The following is a 21,503-nucleotide window of genomic DNA, read 5'->3' on the forward strand; positions in this document are numbered from 1 at the left end:
GAAGCTGGGGAAAACATAATACCCACATCTGTCAGAACTTCAAATATTAGATTTCATCATCCTGCACATCATGCTAGTACTCTCACTTGTAAAAAGATTGGGCAAACAGACTTGTACACAGTGTTTTGCAACTACATATGCAAACTAATGGCAAGAATCCATTTAGATGTTGGCACTTATTCCTCGCTGTTATTTGTTGCATCATCTTTTAAATTGCGTTATGTGCCCTTTATAAATTCTTTTTTAAATATATAGTTCTAAATTGTCTGGATTTGATTTTCTTATTCTCACAAGTGAGAAGGAACATACTTTGTAGCTCCATTAAATAACTGTTATAATACCTATTAAAACAAATAAATGTGAACGAATCACAACAATGCCGTATCAAATCAAATTTAATAAGGAATTACAGTTTATATCAAAACTGTTAATTTCCAAAACTAAGATTATGGCAAAAAATATTTCTTATGCTCTGAAACTTCCCTCTTTATTTATTTTAAAAATTCCTATCATGCCTAGTTTTCCAAAGAAACTCAAGGTGGCTAACAAATCAGCAGCAAAACAATATAAAACAAACAACCCCCAAATTAAGCACATACCCGTGGCCAAAATATTAAACTAAAAGCAATTTTAACTGTTTCAAAACAACCATTAAAAAGTAAGCTCTTTACAGGTGGAAACATGAATCATAAAGCTGGATTCCCCCCCCCCACTCTGTAAACTACAAATCCCAGAGAGCTTTGCAATTGTAAACTGTGATCAGAATTCGCTTCCACCAATAAGAGCAGGCTCATTCGAGGGTGTGCTTACAGAGTCTCGGGTGACATCTCAGTGTATAAAACCATCTGTAGAGAAGCTTCAGCATCACTACACCTATCGGTTTCTCTCCAATCACTTTAAATAGCTCTGAACTGGTTAAAAGACGCATTTAAGCTTTTTGTGTCTCTGTTTTCAGAAAGTGGGAAAGTGCTTGCCAGATTGAAGCAGATGGATGCAATTTTGAACTGCAGACTGGAGGACATGGAAGATTTTTACAGCTTGCTAGGCTGTGATGAATTGTCTACAGTAAGACTAGTTAATTATGATTTTACTATTCTCCTCCTTAGTTCATTACAATTTTTTTTAATGTTCTTTCTTTGTTAATTGGTTTGATTTGGTGTATATGTGCTGTTTCTGTTCTTCCCTAATTTCCCCATGTTTCCTGTGCATATTTTTAGCAGTTGATCTGTTTTTCTCCCCCAGTTCAGTTTTTTTGACCTATGCAACATTAAGCTGTTGAACACAATTAACTGTTCACACAGCTTTGTTTCAATAGAATAGTTTGAATTTTTTCATTTTGCAGTGAAGGAATACAATTATCGGAACAGCACTTGAATAACCTTTTAATTGGTATATACCTAAGGAATTCTCTGCATTCTCTAGTTGTCCTGTGTTAACTTAAATAGTCCAGTTAATATCCAAAGCCTCAGTAGATTGTTTGAGGTTACAATGGCACAGAATGTAGTTACAGTTGTTCTGTTTAAAAAGATCTATGTTGATGTAATCCTTGCTGACTTTGAAAAGATAATATCCCTTCTCACAGTAAATAAAAAGTTACCATGAGTGTGCACATTTTGGGCTTGTGGATTTCACTTGCATTTTACTAGAACTTAGAGATCCACCAAGCAAAGTGAGGTGAAAAAAGCACAGACTAAAAGAATGCTGAGCCCAGAAATTTGCTTTGAGTACCAGAGGAATGGAACTGTTTCAGGCAAAAATCCACTCTGTTACCACAAACTTTCTTCACCTCAGTAGTTGAAGAAGGAAGAGGGGAGATAATTTTATTGCTATTGTTAAACAAGTTGAGAGTTGCAAATCCTTTCTGATCTGCAAACCACCAAGAGATCTACCAGTAGATTCAGATCTGCCTTCTGCCCACCCGCTAAAGGTTTGCTGAGATGGCTTCCAGCAAGGGGCCACTAGATTTTGCCTGCGTGAAAAGTCAGCGTGGTTGATTTTTGTAATTAAAAGCTGTGTCAATGGGAGTCATTTTGAACCACAACAAGTGGGTAGCATCGTAAGTGAAGTAAACAGAAATAACATTTTATGAAAAAGCTGTCTGCTGGCTTTGAAAGCTGATCCATTGCACAAAAGTGATTTATGTTAGGGAGACAGAGATGTTTCACATTACAAACCATGAGCAGTAGACACAAGAGATTGCTGACAGCCATGGTATTGTGTGAGTCTGCCATTTTCAACAGAACCTATGTATGTTTTAGAATTAAAGAAATCTAGATATATGGAAAATGTTTTGCACTCAAACAGCTTTGGGATTAATTTACCATATTTACACATATAGTGGACTGCTCCCGTATATCCCAACATTGGTGGAGACTATTTCCAAGGAAATCTGACCTTGACTTCCATGGATCTTCTGTGGAATAAATGGTGCATGAACACATGCATAGACTATTTTGCTGTGTACTGAGGCTCTAATGTCAACCTATAGCAAAAGAAGAGTTGCTTGATGCAGGTATTTGTAAGGGAAGACAAATATATTCCCATATGCACTGCTGCCTGTATCAGGTAAAGATGGTGTAAGTGGCTGTTTCACTGTGAATACCAATTGCCAGTTTAGTAAATCTTACATTCAGTAAAATGGATAATACAAATCCATGAGTTTTACACATGGTGCCACACACATACTTGTGTAAGAAACAAGTCCATAGGTATATTTTTCGTAAGAAAACAAGTTCCATCCATTCTTCAATTGTTTGTCTAGGTTGAACAAATTATTTCAGAATTTAAGGTTCGAGCCCTCGAATGTCATCCTGACAAGCATCCTGGAAACCCTCAAGCTGGTATGTGTTTTTTCCTTTTCTCTCTCAAAATGAAACAGGTGACGTTACACAGAACAGTGGATTCAGGATTTTGAGAGCCATTGGCCAAACACACCCTAGCCCTAACCCTGACAAAGGAGTGGGGCATAAATCAAAAATTCCAAAACATGCTCCCTTTCCTGCCATCTTCTGAAAGGTGAGACTGGTCAGCCTGCCATGGAAGTTCACCCTCAGGCTCTACAAATATCTGGGCCCTAGCAAATGCCCAGCCTTGTCACTTGCTGGCATTGGCTACGAGAGAAGAAGGCACAAGTATCCTCAATTTCCTGCCTAATACTTTGCCCTATTTATATATATGCAGCACACTTTGTTTTATTTTTATTTGTGTGGCACACTTCCTTTTCAGCAGCAAGTTGAACTATATTGCCCTAATGCTTATACAAACATTGATTCTGGAGGAAAATCATAGCTACTCTATTCTTTAGTGCAGTTGTTTGGCAACGTAGGTTTAATAGGGTGGCTTACAAAATCAAGTGCTTCACTTCCCTTTTTTGAAACAAATCACAGTCCAGCTTTCTTTCTCCAAATGATCTACAGCTAAAGAAAAGCATTAAGCAAACAGATGGGGCTTTAAGAAGTTGCAACCCTGTTAACATGTGCACTTATGTTTTGAACAAGAAATAGTTAGGAGACTATGCAAACTCAGGGTGTTTAATATTGTATAATTTGCATTTCAATAATTTTTTACACATTTTGGGTTTTATCCAATGTTAATCCTACACATAGTGGACCCATTGAAGTTGTAGATATGACTCATTTAGATTCATTAATTCCAAGGGGTCTAAGCTCAGTAGGACTTAGTTGGATATAACCCTTTGTTTTAAATATTAAAATTATATTTGGCAGTACATTGTTTCTGGACCTGTGCAGAGGAATAATTTGGGAATAACTAAGATGTGGAAAGGGGGTAATGGGATTGTGTTTATGTTAAATGTGGTTAACCCCTTTCATGCCCACTGTTTATCCACACCAAATTGTCCCCAAGTGAAACATATTTTGAACCTCATGGAGGAAATGTTGCCAGAAGGGACATTTTGGAGTAAAAATAAGGTAGAGTACCTGCCTTTCCACTTAATCACTCAAAATATTTTTCCAAAGCTATTTTTGCTTTCTAAAATGGTGTTGGGTCACTGCTAACACACATTTCCATGTAATGTGTAGTTAAAAAATCAGGGGCAAATGACAAAATTGTATATTATGCAAATAAGAATGAGGAGTAGTATGTTTTCCACATACAAAGAAAATCATGTTTATGGGTCTAGTGAATGTATATTTATTTTTCATATGATTTACGTCATGACTAGATGTTAAAATACTAACTGCCTTGTCCCTTTTATCTAAATTGCTTCCTGTAGAAGAATTATCAGCTTGCCAATCAGGGGTGGGGGAGAAACATAACTGGAAAACTAAACTGTATGACGTTTTGTTTGTGTTTGCCAGTCCCTGTTAGCATTTTAATTCAGTGTCTTTCAAAAGATCTATCTAGTATAGTAAACTGGCATAAATGAATGTAATAATAACGATCATATAATAGAAAGGTGACTCATAGATAAAATATAAATCTCCATAACCTTTACACAGATGGTTACTAAGGATGTGGACTTGTGTTTCTATTATAGTATGGAAACTTTTATATCCACTGGAAAAAATGAGGTCACCCTAATACGATCGGGAAGTTTTTGTTTTGTAGTAGACCTAATATGTGCATATCACTGCTCCCATGATGCTCTTGGAACTATTTGTCCTGTTTCACTTGTATATACCTGGTTGCCTTTGATGACTAATTCTTTTTTAGTCATCGTGATTGCATTTGAAATATTCAAAATCAAACTAAGGGTTCCTCCAGGTGACCTATTTATTGGGTATTCATCCTGATTTGCTTGCGCAATGCTTTTGTGGAGGGTTAGACTATATTTATTGAGCATTTGTTCTGATTTGCTTTTGGGGTGTTTGAACGCTTTCCTATAATCATTCCACACCTGTCAATATACCGGTATGTCTCCTGTCACTCCCAAACTGCAATAAGTCTGATTTTTTTAAAAAATAAGTGAATTTGTCATGCTAAGGAGACAGCGTGCTTTAATAATTTTTAACTGTACAATACAAACCTACATTTTTATAATGCACTTGAACCCCTTCTGCAAAATATTGACAGTGGATATATCTTTCACACTGGGTGATCTCCAACAAAGGATTATTATTGTTATTATTATTGCAATTAATTTATTTATTGCCTTCTAAATCACTGACTGAAAGTCATTTACACATAAAATAATTAAAAGCAGAAAAAGCAACACATACATTTCAGTAAAAATTTCATAAAACTTTCTTCTGTCTCTGATTTGTAGTGGAGAATTTTCAGAAGCTACAGCATGCTAAAGAAATCCTCACCAATGAAGAGAGCCGATCTCGCTATGATTACTGGCGGAGAAGCAAGATTACCATCCCGTTCCAGCAGTGGGAGGCTCTGAGCAACTCAGTCAAAACTGTTAGTTTTGCTTTATGCATCTATAATTATTGGGGAATAGAAAAAAGAGGCCATTCTGTGGGTGGGGAAGTTCTCTGCTAGCTAGCATTGTTCAGCAAGGGGAATGGGAATCGGTGAGGATACCATTCATCCTTGAGCAAGCATGTGTAGCTGTTTTACAACTCACAAATGCCACTGATTTGTTTGTTTTTTGTCTAGTCAATGCACTGGGCTGTCAGAGGCAAAAAAGAGCCAATGCTGGAAGCTCCCGATTTAAATCTTAATGATAAGATGGCTGACAATTTCCCCCAGAAATCTGAAAACAACAATCATGAACTGTTGGATGACCAAAAGGGGCTAGAAGACTTGGACCCCACTGCTGGGAAGCTGCTGTCACCAAAGAGCCCTGATTCCCCAGGTAAATAGTTTGCGGTACCAGTGCTAGACACAGAAAAAAATCCAGATAATTGGGGCTGGCACCAGATAAGTGAAATATGCAGCCTTCTTTTATTCTCAGGAGTGGGGTTTGTCCTCATGTGGGTTTGCATGAATATCAGGTATACTTCTTGGTGTACCTGACCCCTTCAAGCTGCATGGCACCTGTGCACAGCTCATTTGAATCTCCTACATAGCCCACCCAAGAATTTGTAGGGTGTTCAGATGGTGTAGTCCATATAGGGCATCATGCTGCACATGTCTTTCTGAGTGCTGCGCTTCATACCTCTCATGTTTCAGCTGGGGCTAGTTCACATGTGCATGAGTGTCCCTTGAAGACTGCAGGATCCAGTGCTAACGTGGTGTGTGAGTGTGAGATTGCAGGTCAAACATCACAGATGGAGCTTCCCTATCATCTCAAACACAGTGTAGCAGGCCACACATTCAGATGGAATTTTCAGATGATTTTGAAGAAGGGCAGAATAGCTTTTGTTAACAGTACAGTAACAAATGCTGAGAAATCAAGTGATGTGCATGCGTGGATGAACTAGGTGCAGAATAGGAAGGGCAGAAAACTTCCTCAAACCTTTATCTCTGAAGGACAGCTGGTGGGAGAGATAAAGTACCATAAAGATTGGGGATACTAATCCTAGGGAGAGTGGGAGCCAGTGCTGCTGATTTACTGGCCCAAAATATATGTATGGACAAAGAAACCCAACAATTTGGCTCCTTAAACCTCAAAGTGGCTTTACTATGCAGGTTCTCTTTGGGATACATTGCGATGCTGGTTTCTTATTATTGTGTGTGTGCGCATGGTACTGAGCCAACCCAGGACTAGGTTTAGTTGTGTGCACAGCTTGAATGCACCCCCCTCCACCAAGTTACCTAAGCTTCATCTACAGTTTTTGGCCTTTCCTAAATGAATGGATAAGCAAGGAGTTGGTGGTTTTTGTATTAAAGGAGTTTTACTTTATAAACCCAAAGTACCATTTCCTCTCTACTAGCTGATTCTTCTCTCTCTCTCTCTCTCTCTCTCTCTCTCTCTCTCTCTCTCTCTCTCAATTTCCCCCACCCCCTTACAGGATTTTCCGATCCAAACTGTTGGCATTTGCGCTTTCGTTGGTCTGGTGACACCCCATCTGAACTCTTACGGAAGTTTAGAAACTATGAAATATGAAGCAGAAGACCAAATACCATTCAGAAGACCAAATATATGTTGAACACCATGTTCACCATTTCAGTATTTTGCATATGTTCATAAAGAAGTGTCTTTGAATATTATTTAACTAGGTAGTTTTGTACTATTGATGCCACAATTTCCCATGCAAAATACCATGTATAGCTGCTTGGTTTTTTCTTTTATGTTTAAATGTTGGCAGGTACTTTTCTTTTATTCATTATTAGCATAAGTAATATGTGAATACAGTTAACCGTTTTTCCCAACATTCAAACTTAATGTATATGTGAGCTGTTTCCTATCATTATTGAACAGTTGGGAAAAGCACATGTTGCTCAACATCCTTGATCCCTTATATCTTTCTGCCCTATTTTCCTGCTATCTTCCTTCAAACAGCCTTTAGCCCTTTAACTTTACCACACTCAGCCAACCAAAGGTATCCTGTATTCTTCCTATTTTCTCTTGCCACCAGCCACTGATACCCGGTTCCCTCTCTCTCCCAATTAACTTTCTCATGCTACCACTCGGTATCATTTCAAAACCCACCTTTCCTGGGATATAACCCTTTGAGTCTTTATCCCCCACATAAAAAACAGCATCTACTCATATTTAGTTCTTGTTGTCCTATTGTCTGAGGGACAAACTACATGTTAATTTGGATAACCTAACATAGAATAATAGAATTGTAGAGTTGCAAGGGAGCTCAAGGGTCATCTAGTCCAACCCACTGCAATGCAGGAATCTTTATGCCTGGTGTGGGCATAAATCTTCATGCTCGAACCCACAATCCTGAGATTAAGAGTCTCATACTCTATCGACAGAGCTATCTTTAAATTTTTCTTTTTATAAAAGTAGTTTCAGGACCCCGCCCCCCATGTTTGCTATGGTGCATCGGGAAGGGTTCTAATATTTTCTTGCTTGCTTGCTTGCGCTTTCTCTCTCTCTCTCTCTCTCTCTCTCTCTCTCTCTCTCTCTCACTCTCTCACACACACACACACACACACACACACACACTATATTGAGATCTTCAATGTAACACATATTTTCCTTTCCCTCATTTGCTTCCTCGTTGCCAAAATTTAGAACGGAAGTTTGTTGTGGCTGTTACCTGCCTTTTTCTTCCTTCCTTCCTGTTTTGCTTGTAATACTCTGTAAACATCATGTACAGTACATTGATGGCACTACAGTATATAAATAAATAATAATATTATAATAACATAATTGTAACTCATAGTTAACAGTTGAAGACTGATCTGTTTTATATGCAGCTATATGTTATTTCTCAGATGTTTTGTTCTTGCTCTTCCGTGGACTCAAATGCAGGCATCCCCGACTCGGACCTCCAGATGTTTTGGGACTACAACTCCCTAGCTAACAGGACCAGTTGTCAGAGATGATGGGAACTGTAGTCCCAAAACATCTGGTGGGCTGAGTTTGGGGGTGCCTGTAGTATAGTATTCTGTGCTCACCTTCCTCTCTACAATGTTCACTGAAATCGTTCAACCAGCAGTGCAGGCACCTTGTCAGTTTGTGTCTGTTAGATGATAAGAACTATACTTTCCTGTTTGACTTCTCCTCTCATGCACCTTGAGAAAGTAGTATGAGAACCTTGGCATCCAGAATGGCAGGATCCTGGTTCCTTTTCTCAGACAAAGATGGTGTTGGCTCTTGTTAAGGTGGCTTGAGCCATGTTTAGCATGGTTGCCACTAGTTTCAGTATCTTTGGCACACTGCACCACTGCTGCGTTAATACTTTCGGTGGCACTATCCTTCTGCTAAGATACTGAAGGGATATTAACTTTCTGCTAATAATGGTGTAAATAAATATTACAGGTGGGCACTGAATATTTCCCTTCCTTGCACCAGAAGCTCTGCTTTGGGAATTTCTACCAGACACAACTTCAACATTTTAAGCAGTTATTTGAAGCTGTAAGCACCAGACCCTTGCTTTAAAAAGAAAGACCTGTGCCTGGTACCAATCTTTTGGGATGCAGAAAGCAAAGCTATTTGTATATGTGAGTTTAGCGTGGCACTGGCCCATTGTCAGTCATTTAAAATTTCAGCTTGAAATGGTTTTGTGTGCCTGAACCATAGCCTATTGTATATTATTAAAACTGTATTGACATCTTGCATCGAACACAAAAGGTGATGTGTAGTCTGATCTGTTTCTTTTCTTGTATGTTCTGTTGCCTTTATATTAATAAATTATTTTGAAGTTGAGTATAAAAGTTGCCTATTCCTTTTTGTTTTATTTTTCCCCTTCTCTCTGTTTAACCATTTGAGTAAATCACAAGACTGAGAAGTACTGTGGGAAAGCAGACAATTCTACAGGAAAAAATATCATATAGTCAGGGAGCATTTTCCAAGTTTTGAGGATATTTTAGATCTATTTGTTTGAGCGGCTAAAGAAATTATTTTTCTAGTATCTCCAGAAACCAAATCGGCCTCTGCCTGGGTGATTCACTTTAGCTGGGATCAAGAAAATGGAGCAACTCCTCTATTATGAAAGGTTGGAACTGGCATGACAGAGGTGTATAAAATTGGGCATGATGGAATAAGTGAATAAAGAGGGTTCTCTTTCTCTCGCCCTCCTCTGATAATACTAAAACCCACAGCCGTCCAATGAAGCTGATTGTTGGAAGATTCAGAACAGACAAAAGGAATTGCCTATCACAAGATGTGGTAATAGTCACCAACTCGGATGACAGTGGGCGAATAAAATCATATAGGAAGATTTGTTCAGTGAAATAACCCAGTCCCAGACCATACTGTTATGAGCTCGGGGTGCCAGCCCCCTACATTCCTGGATCCAGTAAGTGCTTGAATTTAATTAAGCGTCCTGAACTCCTGGATTCAGCAAGGGTTGAAATACAAGCCAGGCTAGTTTCCTGATGAGGTAATTGCCTGGGATGATGAGCCATTAAGAAAACAAGGGAAAGGTGATATTAAGAAAGTAAGGAGAGGGGGGCTTTGTGCCAATGGTATATGAGTTGGTTCCCCTTCTCTAGCTCTTAGATAGTTAGGACAAAGTCAGATTTGAGTTCCCTATGAGGGAAAGATGGCAGGATGGAAAAGGCAGAGGCAGAGCACAATGCTTGATTTCTGTTTGAATCCAGGGCTGCAGCTATGGGAGAAACAATACTCTTCTAGGCTGTGAACCCCTCCATTCTAGGCTCAGGTTGTGTATATATGTAAATAAACCACATATCATAAAGGCACCACAGTCTCTGCTGTGCCTCATTTCCAAATGGAAACATGAATCCTGAATAAGGCACCCGGAACCCCCTGGAATCTTGCACTGCTTGGAGATTTGGGGTGGTGTGTGACAATATTTAATAGGTAATAAACAACACCTTAAACTGAGCTGGGAAATGCATTGGAAGCCATTCTTAGGCATAAGATACATTACACGTTAAAACTACATTACATGACATGGTAGAACTCCTAGAGGAGGACTGTTTTTAGCAGTAGAGTACATGGTTTGAATGTAGACGATTCCTGATTCAATCTTTGGCATCTCCAGTTAAACAGGATAGGTAGTAGAATGGTAAATACATTTTCCTGAGACTATGGAGAGCCACTGGGCTCGATGGATAATTAGTTTGACCATTTTTCTAGGCCACATATTTCAGCTTCTAGAATTATGTCCGCAGACTCTACATACCTCCGTTAATAGTTATCCCAAGGATTTATCTAGTGATTAAACAAAGGGATTTTGATGAGTGATGCTCATCCATTCTAGGGCCTGTGGTAAATCAATAGGTTAAATGAATCTGGAACTAAAATAATACCAAAGCTCTAAAGTCTAATTTTCAGTGGATACCCTCCCCCACAGCTGAAAATACATCTTCATGCAAAGTTAGCATGAATGCAAATAGCTTGTCATTTAAAATACTTATCTTTCTACGACTAGGCAGCAAGAAAGATTGCTTCCTTTTATTCTGAGCAACAGGACAATAGCACCGTACACATCAATAGTAGCAAGTGCTACTGATGAGTAATATGGTAATTGAGGGGTTTTAATTTCCTGAAGGCAGTCACCACCTCCTTCCAAATTCATAAAAAATGAATGGCAAGGGCAGTTTGGTGTGGTTGGCAGCGCATGAAATGTTATAAAGCTGATGTAATTGCAAAGCAAGTGATAAAACTGTCTCGCACAATAAAATACTTTGTATACTTTCAGGTTCAGATGTTGTGATATGCATCAGTCGCTAGCGCTTGGCGTTATTGCTTCTCGGCATCTGTTTGACCTATCAGTGTCACCGACGCTCTCTAAGCTCCAGTATCAAACAGCCCTTTTTGTGTTTGTGTGTGTTCTGTCTGTCCTATTGGTTCATTCCCTACAACTTCCCAGCTAACTCTGCAGCTGGCTGTGTCTACCTTTTTCAAATGGTGCCTTGGATCCCCTCAGTGGGCTCAAGGAATCCTATGTGTTGATAGAGGCCTAGCTCAGAGGGTGGGTGAAAAGATGACTTTATGAAAGAGGGTGGCTTCAGTGCAATGTGAAGGACCATGGCTGTGTTCACACTTCAGTTTACTGTGCACTCACTGCAATTCCATTGCTAGATTTATCTTAAATGCATTATGTATCCTGTCCTTTCTTATAAAATACTTACGCTTGATCTTGTTTCTCAAACTAGCTTCAGTCCTGGTGGAGATGGAAACTTTCCCCCTGCTTTTTTGCTTTTCTGCTACAACTCTCCCCTTCCCCAGTAGCTGATTTCCTGCCCTGATGGTGTCCAGGTATGTGTTGCAAAAGAGATAAATACTGTACACATCTGAAACCCTAAGGCAGTGGCTGAAAGAAGAGTTAAGCATCCATCTCCCTGGCTATTTCTTTGTTGAAAATGGCCACTGGAGCTAGTGTGGTGTAGTGGTTAAGAGCGGTAGTCTCATAATCTGGGGAACCGGGTTCACGTCTCCGCTCCTCCACCTGCAGCTGCTGGGTGACCTTGGGCTAGTCACACTTCTTTGAAGTCTCTCAGCCCCACTCACCTCACAGAGTGTTTGTTGTGGGGGAGGAAGGGAAAGGAGAATGTTAGCCGCTTTGAGACTCCTGAAGGGGAGTGAAAGGCGGGATATCAAATCCAAACTCTTCTTCTTCTTCTTCTTTATCCCAGGAGAAGCAGCCATTGTGATTTTTAATGCATGCATTTGCTTATCATGTGGGGTTTATCTCAGATATATATGTGTCTATATTTTGAACCAGTGTTCAGAGAAAATGTACTTTGCTAGTCCTTGGACCTACACTTCCTCATTTTTTGACACGTGATACCACCATTTACACTCTAGGCACAAAGGATGAATAAATTCACAATACAGACCTGTTGCATTAAATAAAATGATGTCAAACGCTAGGGACAGAAAATTGAATGCAGAAAAATGAATGTTTTGGAAACTGTCAAGTATTATAGTTATTAAATAAGATGGTTTGGCCCTTTGTAGTTTCCTCTTATTGTAAAGGTTTGTGACGAATAACAAAAATTAAGAACACATGCCTTTTACGATGTGGATGTCTGGAATGGAGTGCTGACATCAAATCCCGGTGCCTAAGTGTCTGAGTGTTAACAACACTTAATAGAAAGGTTAGTAAACAAAAAACTTTTGATGCGGTGGGGAAATCTGCTGGTAAGTCCCCACTACACATAAGTATCTAATAATCCCACTACACAAAGTACGGTAGTTAAAGCAAACATCTTAGTTTGAATCAGTTTGGTCAAATTGACTACAATGGGGCTGAGACAGTTTAAATTCAAGAGCATTTGCTGAAGTCAACTGAGCCACATACTAAAATTTTAATAAAGTTTCATGTGCCTGATGAACATCAGGCCTATACTTAGGGCATTTGGCATGGATCAAGAGACACAGACCATTGTGTTTCAACTCACTGTATGAAATTCAATTGTGATCAGGAGTCTTTTTGAAGAAGAAACAGACTTATTTTTATTAGGAAATAAGTCCCACTGATTTATCTAAGAAAAGTAGCACCACTTAAATTACTTTTGTAGTTCAAATATGTGGGTACTTAATTGCTGGTTGCCAGGGGAAAACCCGAAAACAAATCAGTCATACAACCTGATCCTGTGCATGTCTACTTGGAAGAAAGTACCACTGATTTCAATGGGACACACTTCCAATTAAGTGTGCATAACATTGTGTCCTAAAAACTGCAATCCCACCTACATTTGCTTGGGAGTAAGCCCCATTAAACTGAGTGATACTTAATTTTGAACAAATATGCTTAGGATTGTTCAGTACAACTGAGGGAGGAAATATGGAATGCATAACAGTTTTCTATGATGCAAAATAACTCGGAGGCAGAAGATGATTTCAACTTTGTCACTACATTGACAGGATTATTAACATGTCAGTTTGAACAGAAAACAGGAGGTCGATATTTTTTCTAAGCCTTTTCATTGACTTTCTACAAAGCTTCCAGCTAAAATTTAGGAGAAGGTTGCCATAATGCACTAGGTTTAGAGTTGTCATGTCAGCTGGGAAGGAAATGTTTGGGATTTTCATGGAAATATCAAAGGAGAATTCTGTCACTGTCAAGAGGATGCCACCAGCACGATGACAGGCAAGAGTACATAGGGAACAGTGACTGTCTATCAACAACTGCTTAGCCATGGCAAATGAAGAGAATTTTCATGCTCACTACAAATGTACCACTTGCTCAGGTACGAACTACAATTTAGGAACTGTTCAGGGCTTGGTGTTGTTGATGGATGCACAGGTGGTGCTGGTGGCAAGCAGGGATGCCAACAGAATTTCTTGGGCCCTGTAAAATGTATGTGGTTTTGGCCCCCTGCATCTCTCACCTCCTCCCCCTTGCAATCTATTGGCAAGAACTGCTGCTTGCATATCTAAACTTAGACTAGCCCACATTGCAGGGCTGTTGAAAAGATAAAAAGTGAAAAGACAATAAACATAACCTTGAGTTCCAGGGAGAATCACCAAGGTACAGTGGTACCTCAGGTTACATACGCTTCAGGTTACAGACTCCGCTAACCCAGAAATAGTGCTTCAGGTTAAGAACTTTGCTTCAGGATGAGAACAGAAATTGCGCGGCGGAGGTGCAGCAGCAGCAGGAGGCCCCATTAGCTAAAGTGGTGCTTCAGGTTGTTGCAGGAAAAATCCGAGGGCTCCCTTGGACAAAACAAAGACACCAACCAGGATAACTTGGAGCAAAACAGCAGCCTGTAGGCTTGGCCTTTATTGAACTGATGCATCAGGGTGTTCCCCTCACTTGCAGAAAAATAGTGTGCAAGGTCTTATAAAGACTTTTGAAATTCCCCTCCTCTAGGTCAAGCCCACCCCCAGAAACATCATGCATATATTACAAGGTTAAGAACAGTTTCAGGTAAAGAATGGACCTCTGGAACAAATTAAGTACTTAACCCGAGGTACCACTGTATATCTATATAATATCATTTCAAACATTTAAATAAATAAATACACACAATAAATTCAGAAAAGCAGCCCACCCTTTAACTGCAATGTTTCATAGTTCTGATGTTTATGGCGAAAGGCCAAGACAAAAAAATAGAGGAAGAAAATGCCAACCCTGATAAATATCAACAAGCAAAAAAAATACTCCAAGTATTTACAGGTTTACAACTTTGAATTACCAACTCTACATCTACCCCATCTCACAGGGCTGTTCTGAAGATAAAGTTGGGGGAGGGGAGGCCAATGACTGCAGACTTGAGTTCCTGGGAGGAAAAGCTAGATACAAATATACAACAACAACAACAAGCAACAAATACTCTAAGCACGTGCCGATTCACAGCCCTCAGCAACACAAACACACACAAAAACATTTTGCCAACCTTGACAAACAAAAAGTATGCTTGTGTACCCCCTGTACCCTCCTGTCAACAGCCCTGCTCCAGTCTGGAGAAAGGGTGGGGTAAGAAAAACCAACTACCACGAGAAATTGCATGCAGCAAATGAAAAGTGCTGTTTAAGATCAAACAGATGTTGCATTTAATTTATTGTAATTTTTTAAAAAATGGGTGGGTGAGAATCAAGGATAAGGTTAGGAGCAAACACACAAACTGCGAACATTTCCCACCGGGTCTATTCCCCCCCCCCCCTTTCATTTCTATTCTAATTTATTGCAGTGCCTTTTAGTAATTAGCATTCAAGGCAATTTACCCACAAAATAGAACAGATCCAAATACAACAATTCTAAAGACCAAAGTGCCCCTGAAACATGAGACAGTTGCACAGTTTGGGGAGGGGGTGTGGTGGGATTCTTGCCCAAGTCCATAAAACTAAAGCCTTTGCCAGGCTTTCAAACACCCCCCCCCCTTAAAATCAATGGGTGGAGGGAGGGCGAGCGAGGTCAAGGCAGCAGTCCCTGCCCACGATGCCTACGCGCTGATTGGCTGCGAATGCGGAATGTGCGCGCGTACAACTTGTACCCGAGACGCCACGGAGAAAGTTACGCACGTGCGAGTGTGCGTGCCCGGCTCTGTACACACACAGGAGCACTAATCGGGAAGATTGTGTAACCGAGACAGGGCGAGCAGTCCCGACACCTTCCAGGCAGTATACGAAGGTCTGAAAAGGAGTGTAACTACTACATTAAACGACGTACATTTAAAGCACATTGCTTCTCCCAAAGGACCCTGGGAACTCTAGTTTTGCACTTCGTAGAGCTACCATTCCTAGCACCCTTATCAAACTATATTTCCCAGGAATCTTGAGGCGGGGGCAGCGGAGGCATCTGCTTCAGATGTACGATGCTTCAGCACCCCTTCCCCAGGGGGTTTGCAATTTGCCAACCCCCCCCCCCCTTCCGAGGTATGCGTTGTTCCAGCCTCTGGCCATGTTTGATGATGTGAACTGAAAATGTGAAAAAAATTAATTTTAAAATTTAATTTTAAATGTGAAAAAGTGAACCCAGAAAATGTGAGACTTCACTATTTGCCTTCTGGGCGTGCGTGGAAGGTAGTTGGTTGTACTTCCTTTGCATGCGATATTTCTTATTTCACTCGAGCCAACAGATAACTCGAAGTTTTGCATTCTTTCATCCAAGCGGGGTGACTTTATGCGCGAAACAGGGACACGTTACATTGATGATGGGACAAAATTAATACAGCGGCAATTACGATTTGCGAGTTCTGTTAACTGCTGCATCGGGAAAACAAAATAGAGATGTGGCAGGCTGGATAAAATTTATTTATCGCTGCTTCAGTTCGTTATTCAAAATAAAGTCTTGTGAATGTATGACTTCTTTTAAAAAAAATTATTATTATAAATAAATGAAAGATCGAACGCTGTCACACCGACCGTGGGCATTTAAAGGAGGCAACGTTTAAATTGGCACGATTCACTTGAATGTTTCATTCAATTTTATATTTATGTTACGACCGCTAGTAAATGCTGCGAGTTTCCTTACACAAGCATAGGGTATGAAAATAATAAAAAAGTACCCCTCGCACTTCCGCAGCGAGCAGGGTTCGAACCTGCGCGGGGAGACCCCATTGGATTTCAAGTCCAACGCCTTAACCACTCGGCCATCGCTGCTACATAGAAACGAGAGGCAAACAGAGCTATTTAGCAGAACAGGAAACGGCATCTGCTGCTTACCTTCGCTTGCCAATCAAAGTTAAAGCACCCAACCGGAAAACGGCGTTTCTCCGCTCCTCCAATCCAGACCGGGGAAAGGCGGGCTCGCACAAAAGCTGCGGCCCTTCTTAGAAAACAGGATCCAACTGAGCAATGGCGTCTCTCCGGAGGCGCCAAAGAGGCAGCACCGCGACCCACAATCCTCCCCAGCTTCATAGGGCGTTTTGGCTCTCTCCCCCGCCAAAACAGTCCCGTCGCCCCAATATAATTCATGTCATTGAACGTAGTTCATAATTTAAACTCGGTTCAAAAGACTTGCGGGAAAGCTTTCCCCCCAGAGAGAGATATAGGAGAAAGCGCCTGAGGTAAGAAAGATTTAGCAGTCACACTGACTGGAAGTCTCCCAAGTTCTCCACAGACCTCCACCTCAGAGCCGTGGTGAGGTGACAGGAATCGTAATCTGTGTGGAAGAATAAGCAGCCTTTCGTGACAGATAACAAATATCAACACAAGTGACATCTATAAAACATAGGCAGCTGCCACCCAATACTATACCCACATTGTCACGATATGGCTCTCAAATGCCCTCTTTTGTCAGGCAGCCTGCCCATCTCCACCCTGGCACACAGGGCTGGATTTAGATGAAGAGAGGCCCTAGGCTACTCCACTTGTGAGGCCCCTCCCCATCCCCCACCCTCACAACCAGAAGAAAATGGAAGAGTGATATAAACAAAACTGAGTGAAGCCAAGGATGATGACGGGTATTTAAAATGCTACAATTCACAATTTCTCCTTTAAAGGACATAAGATATTATTGTTAAATACCATGGTGATTTTAAAAATGCATAAAATTAACACTGAAAAACTTTTGCAATAACTGAACTTTGTAAGGCTTTTGCGGCCTGGGCAGGCCAGGTCGTGCTCTTATATACCTTCTGGGATTGACAAGGCGTCTGACCCGCACCTGAATCTCATAGATCTCCTGTAGCTGCCTCTGATTAGTTATCATTTAACTCTTGGGGGAAATGATTAGCATTACACGTCATGTGCATGGAAGTTGCCAAACCAATTAACCAACTAGAAGGATTACTGTTAATAGAGCCAGGCTTCCTATAACTTGATATTGCTAGATAGTTTTGATGAACTGCAAAAGCATTTTTAGTTTGCTTTCTGTTGCCACCCTAGAACTTTTCCTTATTAGTGCCACTTTGTTTTGTACGATTCCTTGCAAATGAAGGAAAACAACTTTTCTGCTAGTATAGGTTGCTAATATAGTTTTGGTTACTGAGGACAAACAAGGTTGTACAAAAACAAGATTGGGTGCAGGCCTGGCCAGGGCATAGGCATCCTGACTGTGACAAAGGTGACGTGCGTGCTTGCTTGCTTGATTAACAGCTGTTGCGAATTTCAAGGTCCCTGCTCTCCCTTCTTATGGTCTTTGTACTGGACCTGAAGACTCCAATAGGGAGCATTCCCTGTCAAGAAGGAGGGCAAGTGGGCACTCTATCAAATGACAGGGCAGGAGTTACATGGAGCAGGGCTTTTCACTGGTGGTGCCCATTGTAAACCTTGCTCTTCCCAGACCTGCTCTCTTTTGGCCTGTATTTTGGAGCTTTATAATTTAGGAAGACTCTGGAAGAACTGGTTGACAAGCCTTATCAGTTGCTGACATATGAGCAGATTTTATTTGCTGCTATTCTGCGCTTCTGGTGCACCAGGGTTTACACCAGCGTAATATAGTTGGCCAGGATGCCAGAAGGAGTACAATTTACAAGTTTTCTCCATTATGTGCACAGCAGGGGGTGTTCAGTCAACAGTGCAAAGGCTGAGCTGAAGCATTCCCTGCTGGTTACCTGCTTTCAGGAACAGGGATCGCTGTTTGGTAATACCCAATTAGTTAGCTGTCAGATTCTGGAGCTCCCTATTGGTGGCTCTTAGGTAATTCACAAAATAAAAAGTCCATTCATAAAACACAGTGCTCATTCATAAAGCAGTAACATAAATCTCCATTGCTACATATTGTTTAAGGCCATGCTGTAGTGTGGTGCTTATGCGACTGTGAATAAAAGGTGGCTGGGCTCATTGTCTCAAGGTTTTGGGGGGAAGAGGTGACAAAACTGATTTCCAATAAGTGCCCCCACTTTATTTCCATAACAAGTTCTTGAGTCTGTACTCTGAATGGTGACACCAGGGACCTAGAAGGTGCAGGGCTTGTAAGTCCAACCCCTGCACAGTCTCATCAGGGCTGACCTTAAGGCAATTGGAGCAATTGGGCCCCGTGGGCCGCAGACTTTGGCTGTGAACTGGGGCCCTACAAAAATAAATAAATAAAGTTGTGCCCCACTGCTTCAAATTGGGCCCCACTGGCTAGCCTTGAGTCTAATAGTTGCTGGGCCTGAGTTGCCCTGCCCTTGCATGAAGTCTTGGGTTTACAATTTTGGGAGAGGGGAGACTGCAGCACTGGGGAGAGGGCAGGCTGGCGAGGCCCCCTAGATTTAGAGGCCCAAGTTGTCCTGCCCTCACATGAAGTATTGGGTTTTCAATTTTGGGAGAGGGGAGACTGCAGCACTGGGGAGAGGGCAGGCTGGTGAGGCCCCCTAGATTTAGAACCTATTGTTCCATTCCATGACTGAGAAAAATCCAACAAAATAGCAGTGTTGATCTGTACCAAAAAAGCGTTCATTGGTACACTAGTGGCTGATTGGTTCATTATGGCATGACCTATTGTAGAAAATAGCTTATGTCAACAGATTCCTGTTGTGCTCAGAAAATGTTGAATTTATATGAACAAAGTTTCAATGAACAAAGAATTGGTCCCTTCTCATTGACAGTCACCTTTCTTGAGACCCTCATTCACCATGACAGTAAAGAATTTGCCACTCTGGAAGTGGGACACGGATATCATGTCCCTGAAGGCCTTGTCAACAACCTTCTCTTTTTCAGGTCAGCTATTTTGACCACCTTCACAACTGTTTATGATTTTTGAGCATGTTTACTTTGAAAGTTAGGGGAGAAATTTGATGGCCCTGACCTCCTTACTAAATGTTTCTTCAGCTGGTGATACTGCCATCGTTGTGGAGCTCCACGGCCAGCACTTCCATGAGGTGAGCTGAAGCAATTTGCCCCAGGCAGCAGATTTGACTCCCACCCTACCATTGCACCACTGCTGGCTGCATTGTGCTGCAGCTTTGCCTGCATCACCGCCACCACAGAACCCTTACCCTCACTGCTAACACTGCACCCTCACTACTGCATCATTGAGGAAGTGCAGGTGCAGCTGTGGGCGAGGGAGCAGTTGAGGTAGCAGGCCAGGTGGTAGTGCAGGTGCAATGGTGGGGACAGAGAGGGGGTCACCACCACAAGTCTGTTTTACTTTTGTACCCCTGATTAGCTTACCCCCAACTTCTGCTTTTCCTTGTACAGGTGCTTAATGTTTTTATCTTGACACTTTGGACTCAGTTACATTAGAAAAAAAGCAAAGCATTTTAAATGCGTTATAACACTGTGACACCAGATGGCACTATAGCACTCAGTCTTTCAGCAACGTGATTTCCCATTACAATATGAGGTTTACAACACGTTTTCCTGAAACAGTTTTTTGATGTGTCTAGGTCCAGACTTTGACATTGGGGTTGAAATGTTTTGTCAGATGGGGCTCCCCGCATATTCACTGAATATTTGTTGATCATTCTCACTGTAGCTTGTTTTGCTGGCACCCATGTTGTTGTTGTTGTTGTTTAGTTGTTTAGTCATGCCCGACTCTTCGTGACCCCATGGACCAGAGCACGCCAGGCACTCCTGTCTTCCATTGCCTCCCGCAGTTTGGTCAAACTCATGCTGGTAGCTTCGAGAACACTATCCAACCATCTCATCCTCTGTCGTCCCCTTCTCCTTGTGCCCAACATCTCCATCTTTCCCAACATCAGGGTCTTTTCCAGAGAGTCTTCTCTTCTCATAAGGTGGCCAAAGTATTGGAGTCTCAGCTTCAGGATCTGTCCTTCCAGTGAGCACTCAGGGCTGATTTCCTTAAGAATGGATAGGTTTGATCTTCTTGCCGTCCATGGGACTCTCAAGAGTCTCCTCCAGCACCATAATTCAAAGGCATCAATTCTTCGGCCATCAGCCTTCTTTATGGCCCAGCTCTCACTTCCATACATCACTACTGGGAAAACCATGGCTTTAACTATACGGACCTTTGTTGGCAAGGAGATGTCTCTGCTTTTTAAGATGCTGTCTAGGTTTGTCATTGCTTTTCTCCCAAGAAGCAGGCGTCTTTTAATTTCATGGCTGCTGTCACCATCTGCAGTGATCATGGAGCCCAAGAAAGTAAAATCTCTCGCTGCTTCCATTTCTTCCCCTTCTATTTGCCAGGAGGTAATGGGACCAATGGCCATGATCTTTGTTTTTTTGATGTTGAGCTTCAAACCATATTTTGCGCTCTCCTCTTTCATCCTCATTAAAAGGTTCTTTAATTCCTCCTCACTTTCTGCCATCAAGGTTTTGTCATCTGCATATCTGAGGTTGTTGATATTTCTTCCGGCAATCTTAATTCCGGCTAGGGATTCATCCAGCCCAGCCTTTCTCATGATGAATTCTGCATGTAAGTTAAATAAGCAGGGAGACAATATACAGTCTTGCCGTACTCCTTTCCCAATTTTGAACCAATCAGTTGTTCCATATCCAGTTCTAACTGTAGCTTCTTGTCCCACATAGAGATTTCTCAAGAGACAGATGAGGTGATCAGGCACTCCCATTTCTTTAAGAACTTGCCATAGTTTGCTGTGGTCAACACAGTCAAAGGTTTTTGCATAGTCAATGAAGCAGAAGTAGAAGTAGATGGCACCCATAGTATTTTCTAATTTCTTTACATAATTTTGAAGCAGGTAGAGTCAGAGCATTTTCTCTACTTTGAGAGTGGATTTGTGACTGGTGGTGGAGGAAAGAATTAGAATACTCCATCCAGTTG

General features: G+C 41.3%; 1 protein-coding gene and 1 non-coding gene across 3 annotated transcripts; one reads left to right on the forward strand and one right to left on the reverse strand.

The window, feature by feature from the left end:
- Positions 1-820: 820 nt before the first annotated feature.
- DNAJC12 (DnaJ heat shock protein family (Hsp40) member C12) lies at positions 821-9,186 on the forward strand. Of its 2 annotated transcripts, none has more exons than XM_028729390.2 (5): positions 821-1,065; positions 2,762-2,840; positions 5,228-5,367; positions 5,659-5,764; positions 6,864-9,186. In XM_028729390.2, exons 1-5 carry the CDS (start codon positions 988-990, stop codon positions 6,956-6,958), a joined length of 498 nt encoding a protein of 165 aa, XP_028585223.2. In that variant the 5' UTR covers positions 821-987; the 3' UTR covers positions 6,959-9,186. The 2 variants fall into 2 exon arrangements, with proteins under 2 accessions (XP_028585223.2, XP_028585222.2); XM_028729389.2 differs by having other exon boundaries at positions 825-1,065; positions 5,566-5,764.
- Positions 9,187-16,413: 7,227 nt separating this feature from the next.
- Positions 16,414-16,495, reverse strand: TRNAS-UGA (transfer RNA serine (anticodon UGA)). The gene has a single exon. It is a non-coding gene; the product is annotated as a tRNA-Ser (tRNA).
- Positions 16,496-21,503: the final 5,008 nt, after the last annotated feature.

This window comes from Podarcis muralis, chromosome 6 (genome assembly GCF_964188315.1).
Source record: "Podarcis muralis chromosome 6, rPodMur119.hap1.1, whole genome shotgun sequence".
Taxonomy (NCBI): Eukaryota; Metazoa; Chordata; class Lepidosauria; order Squamata; family Lacertidae; genus Podarcis; species Podarcis muralis.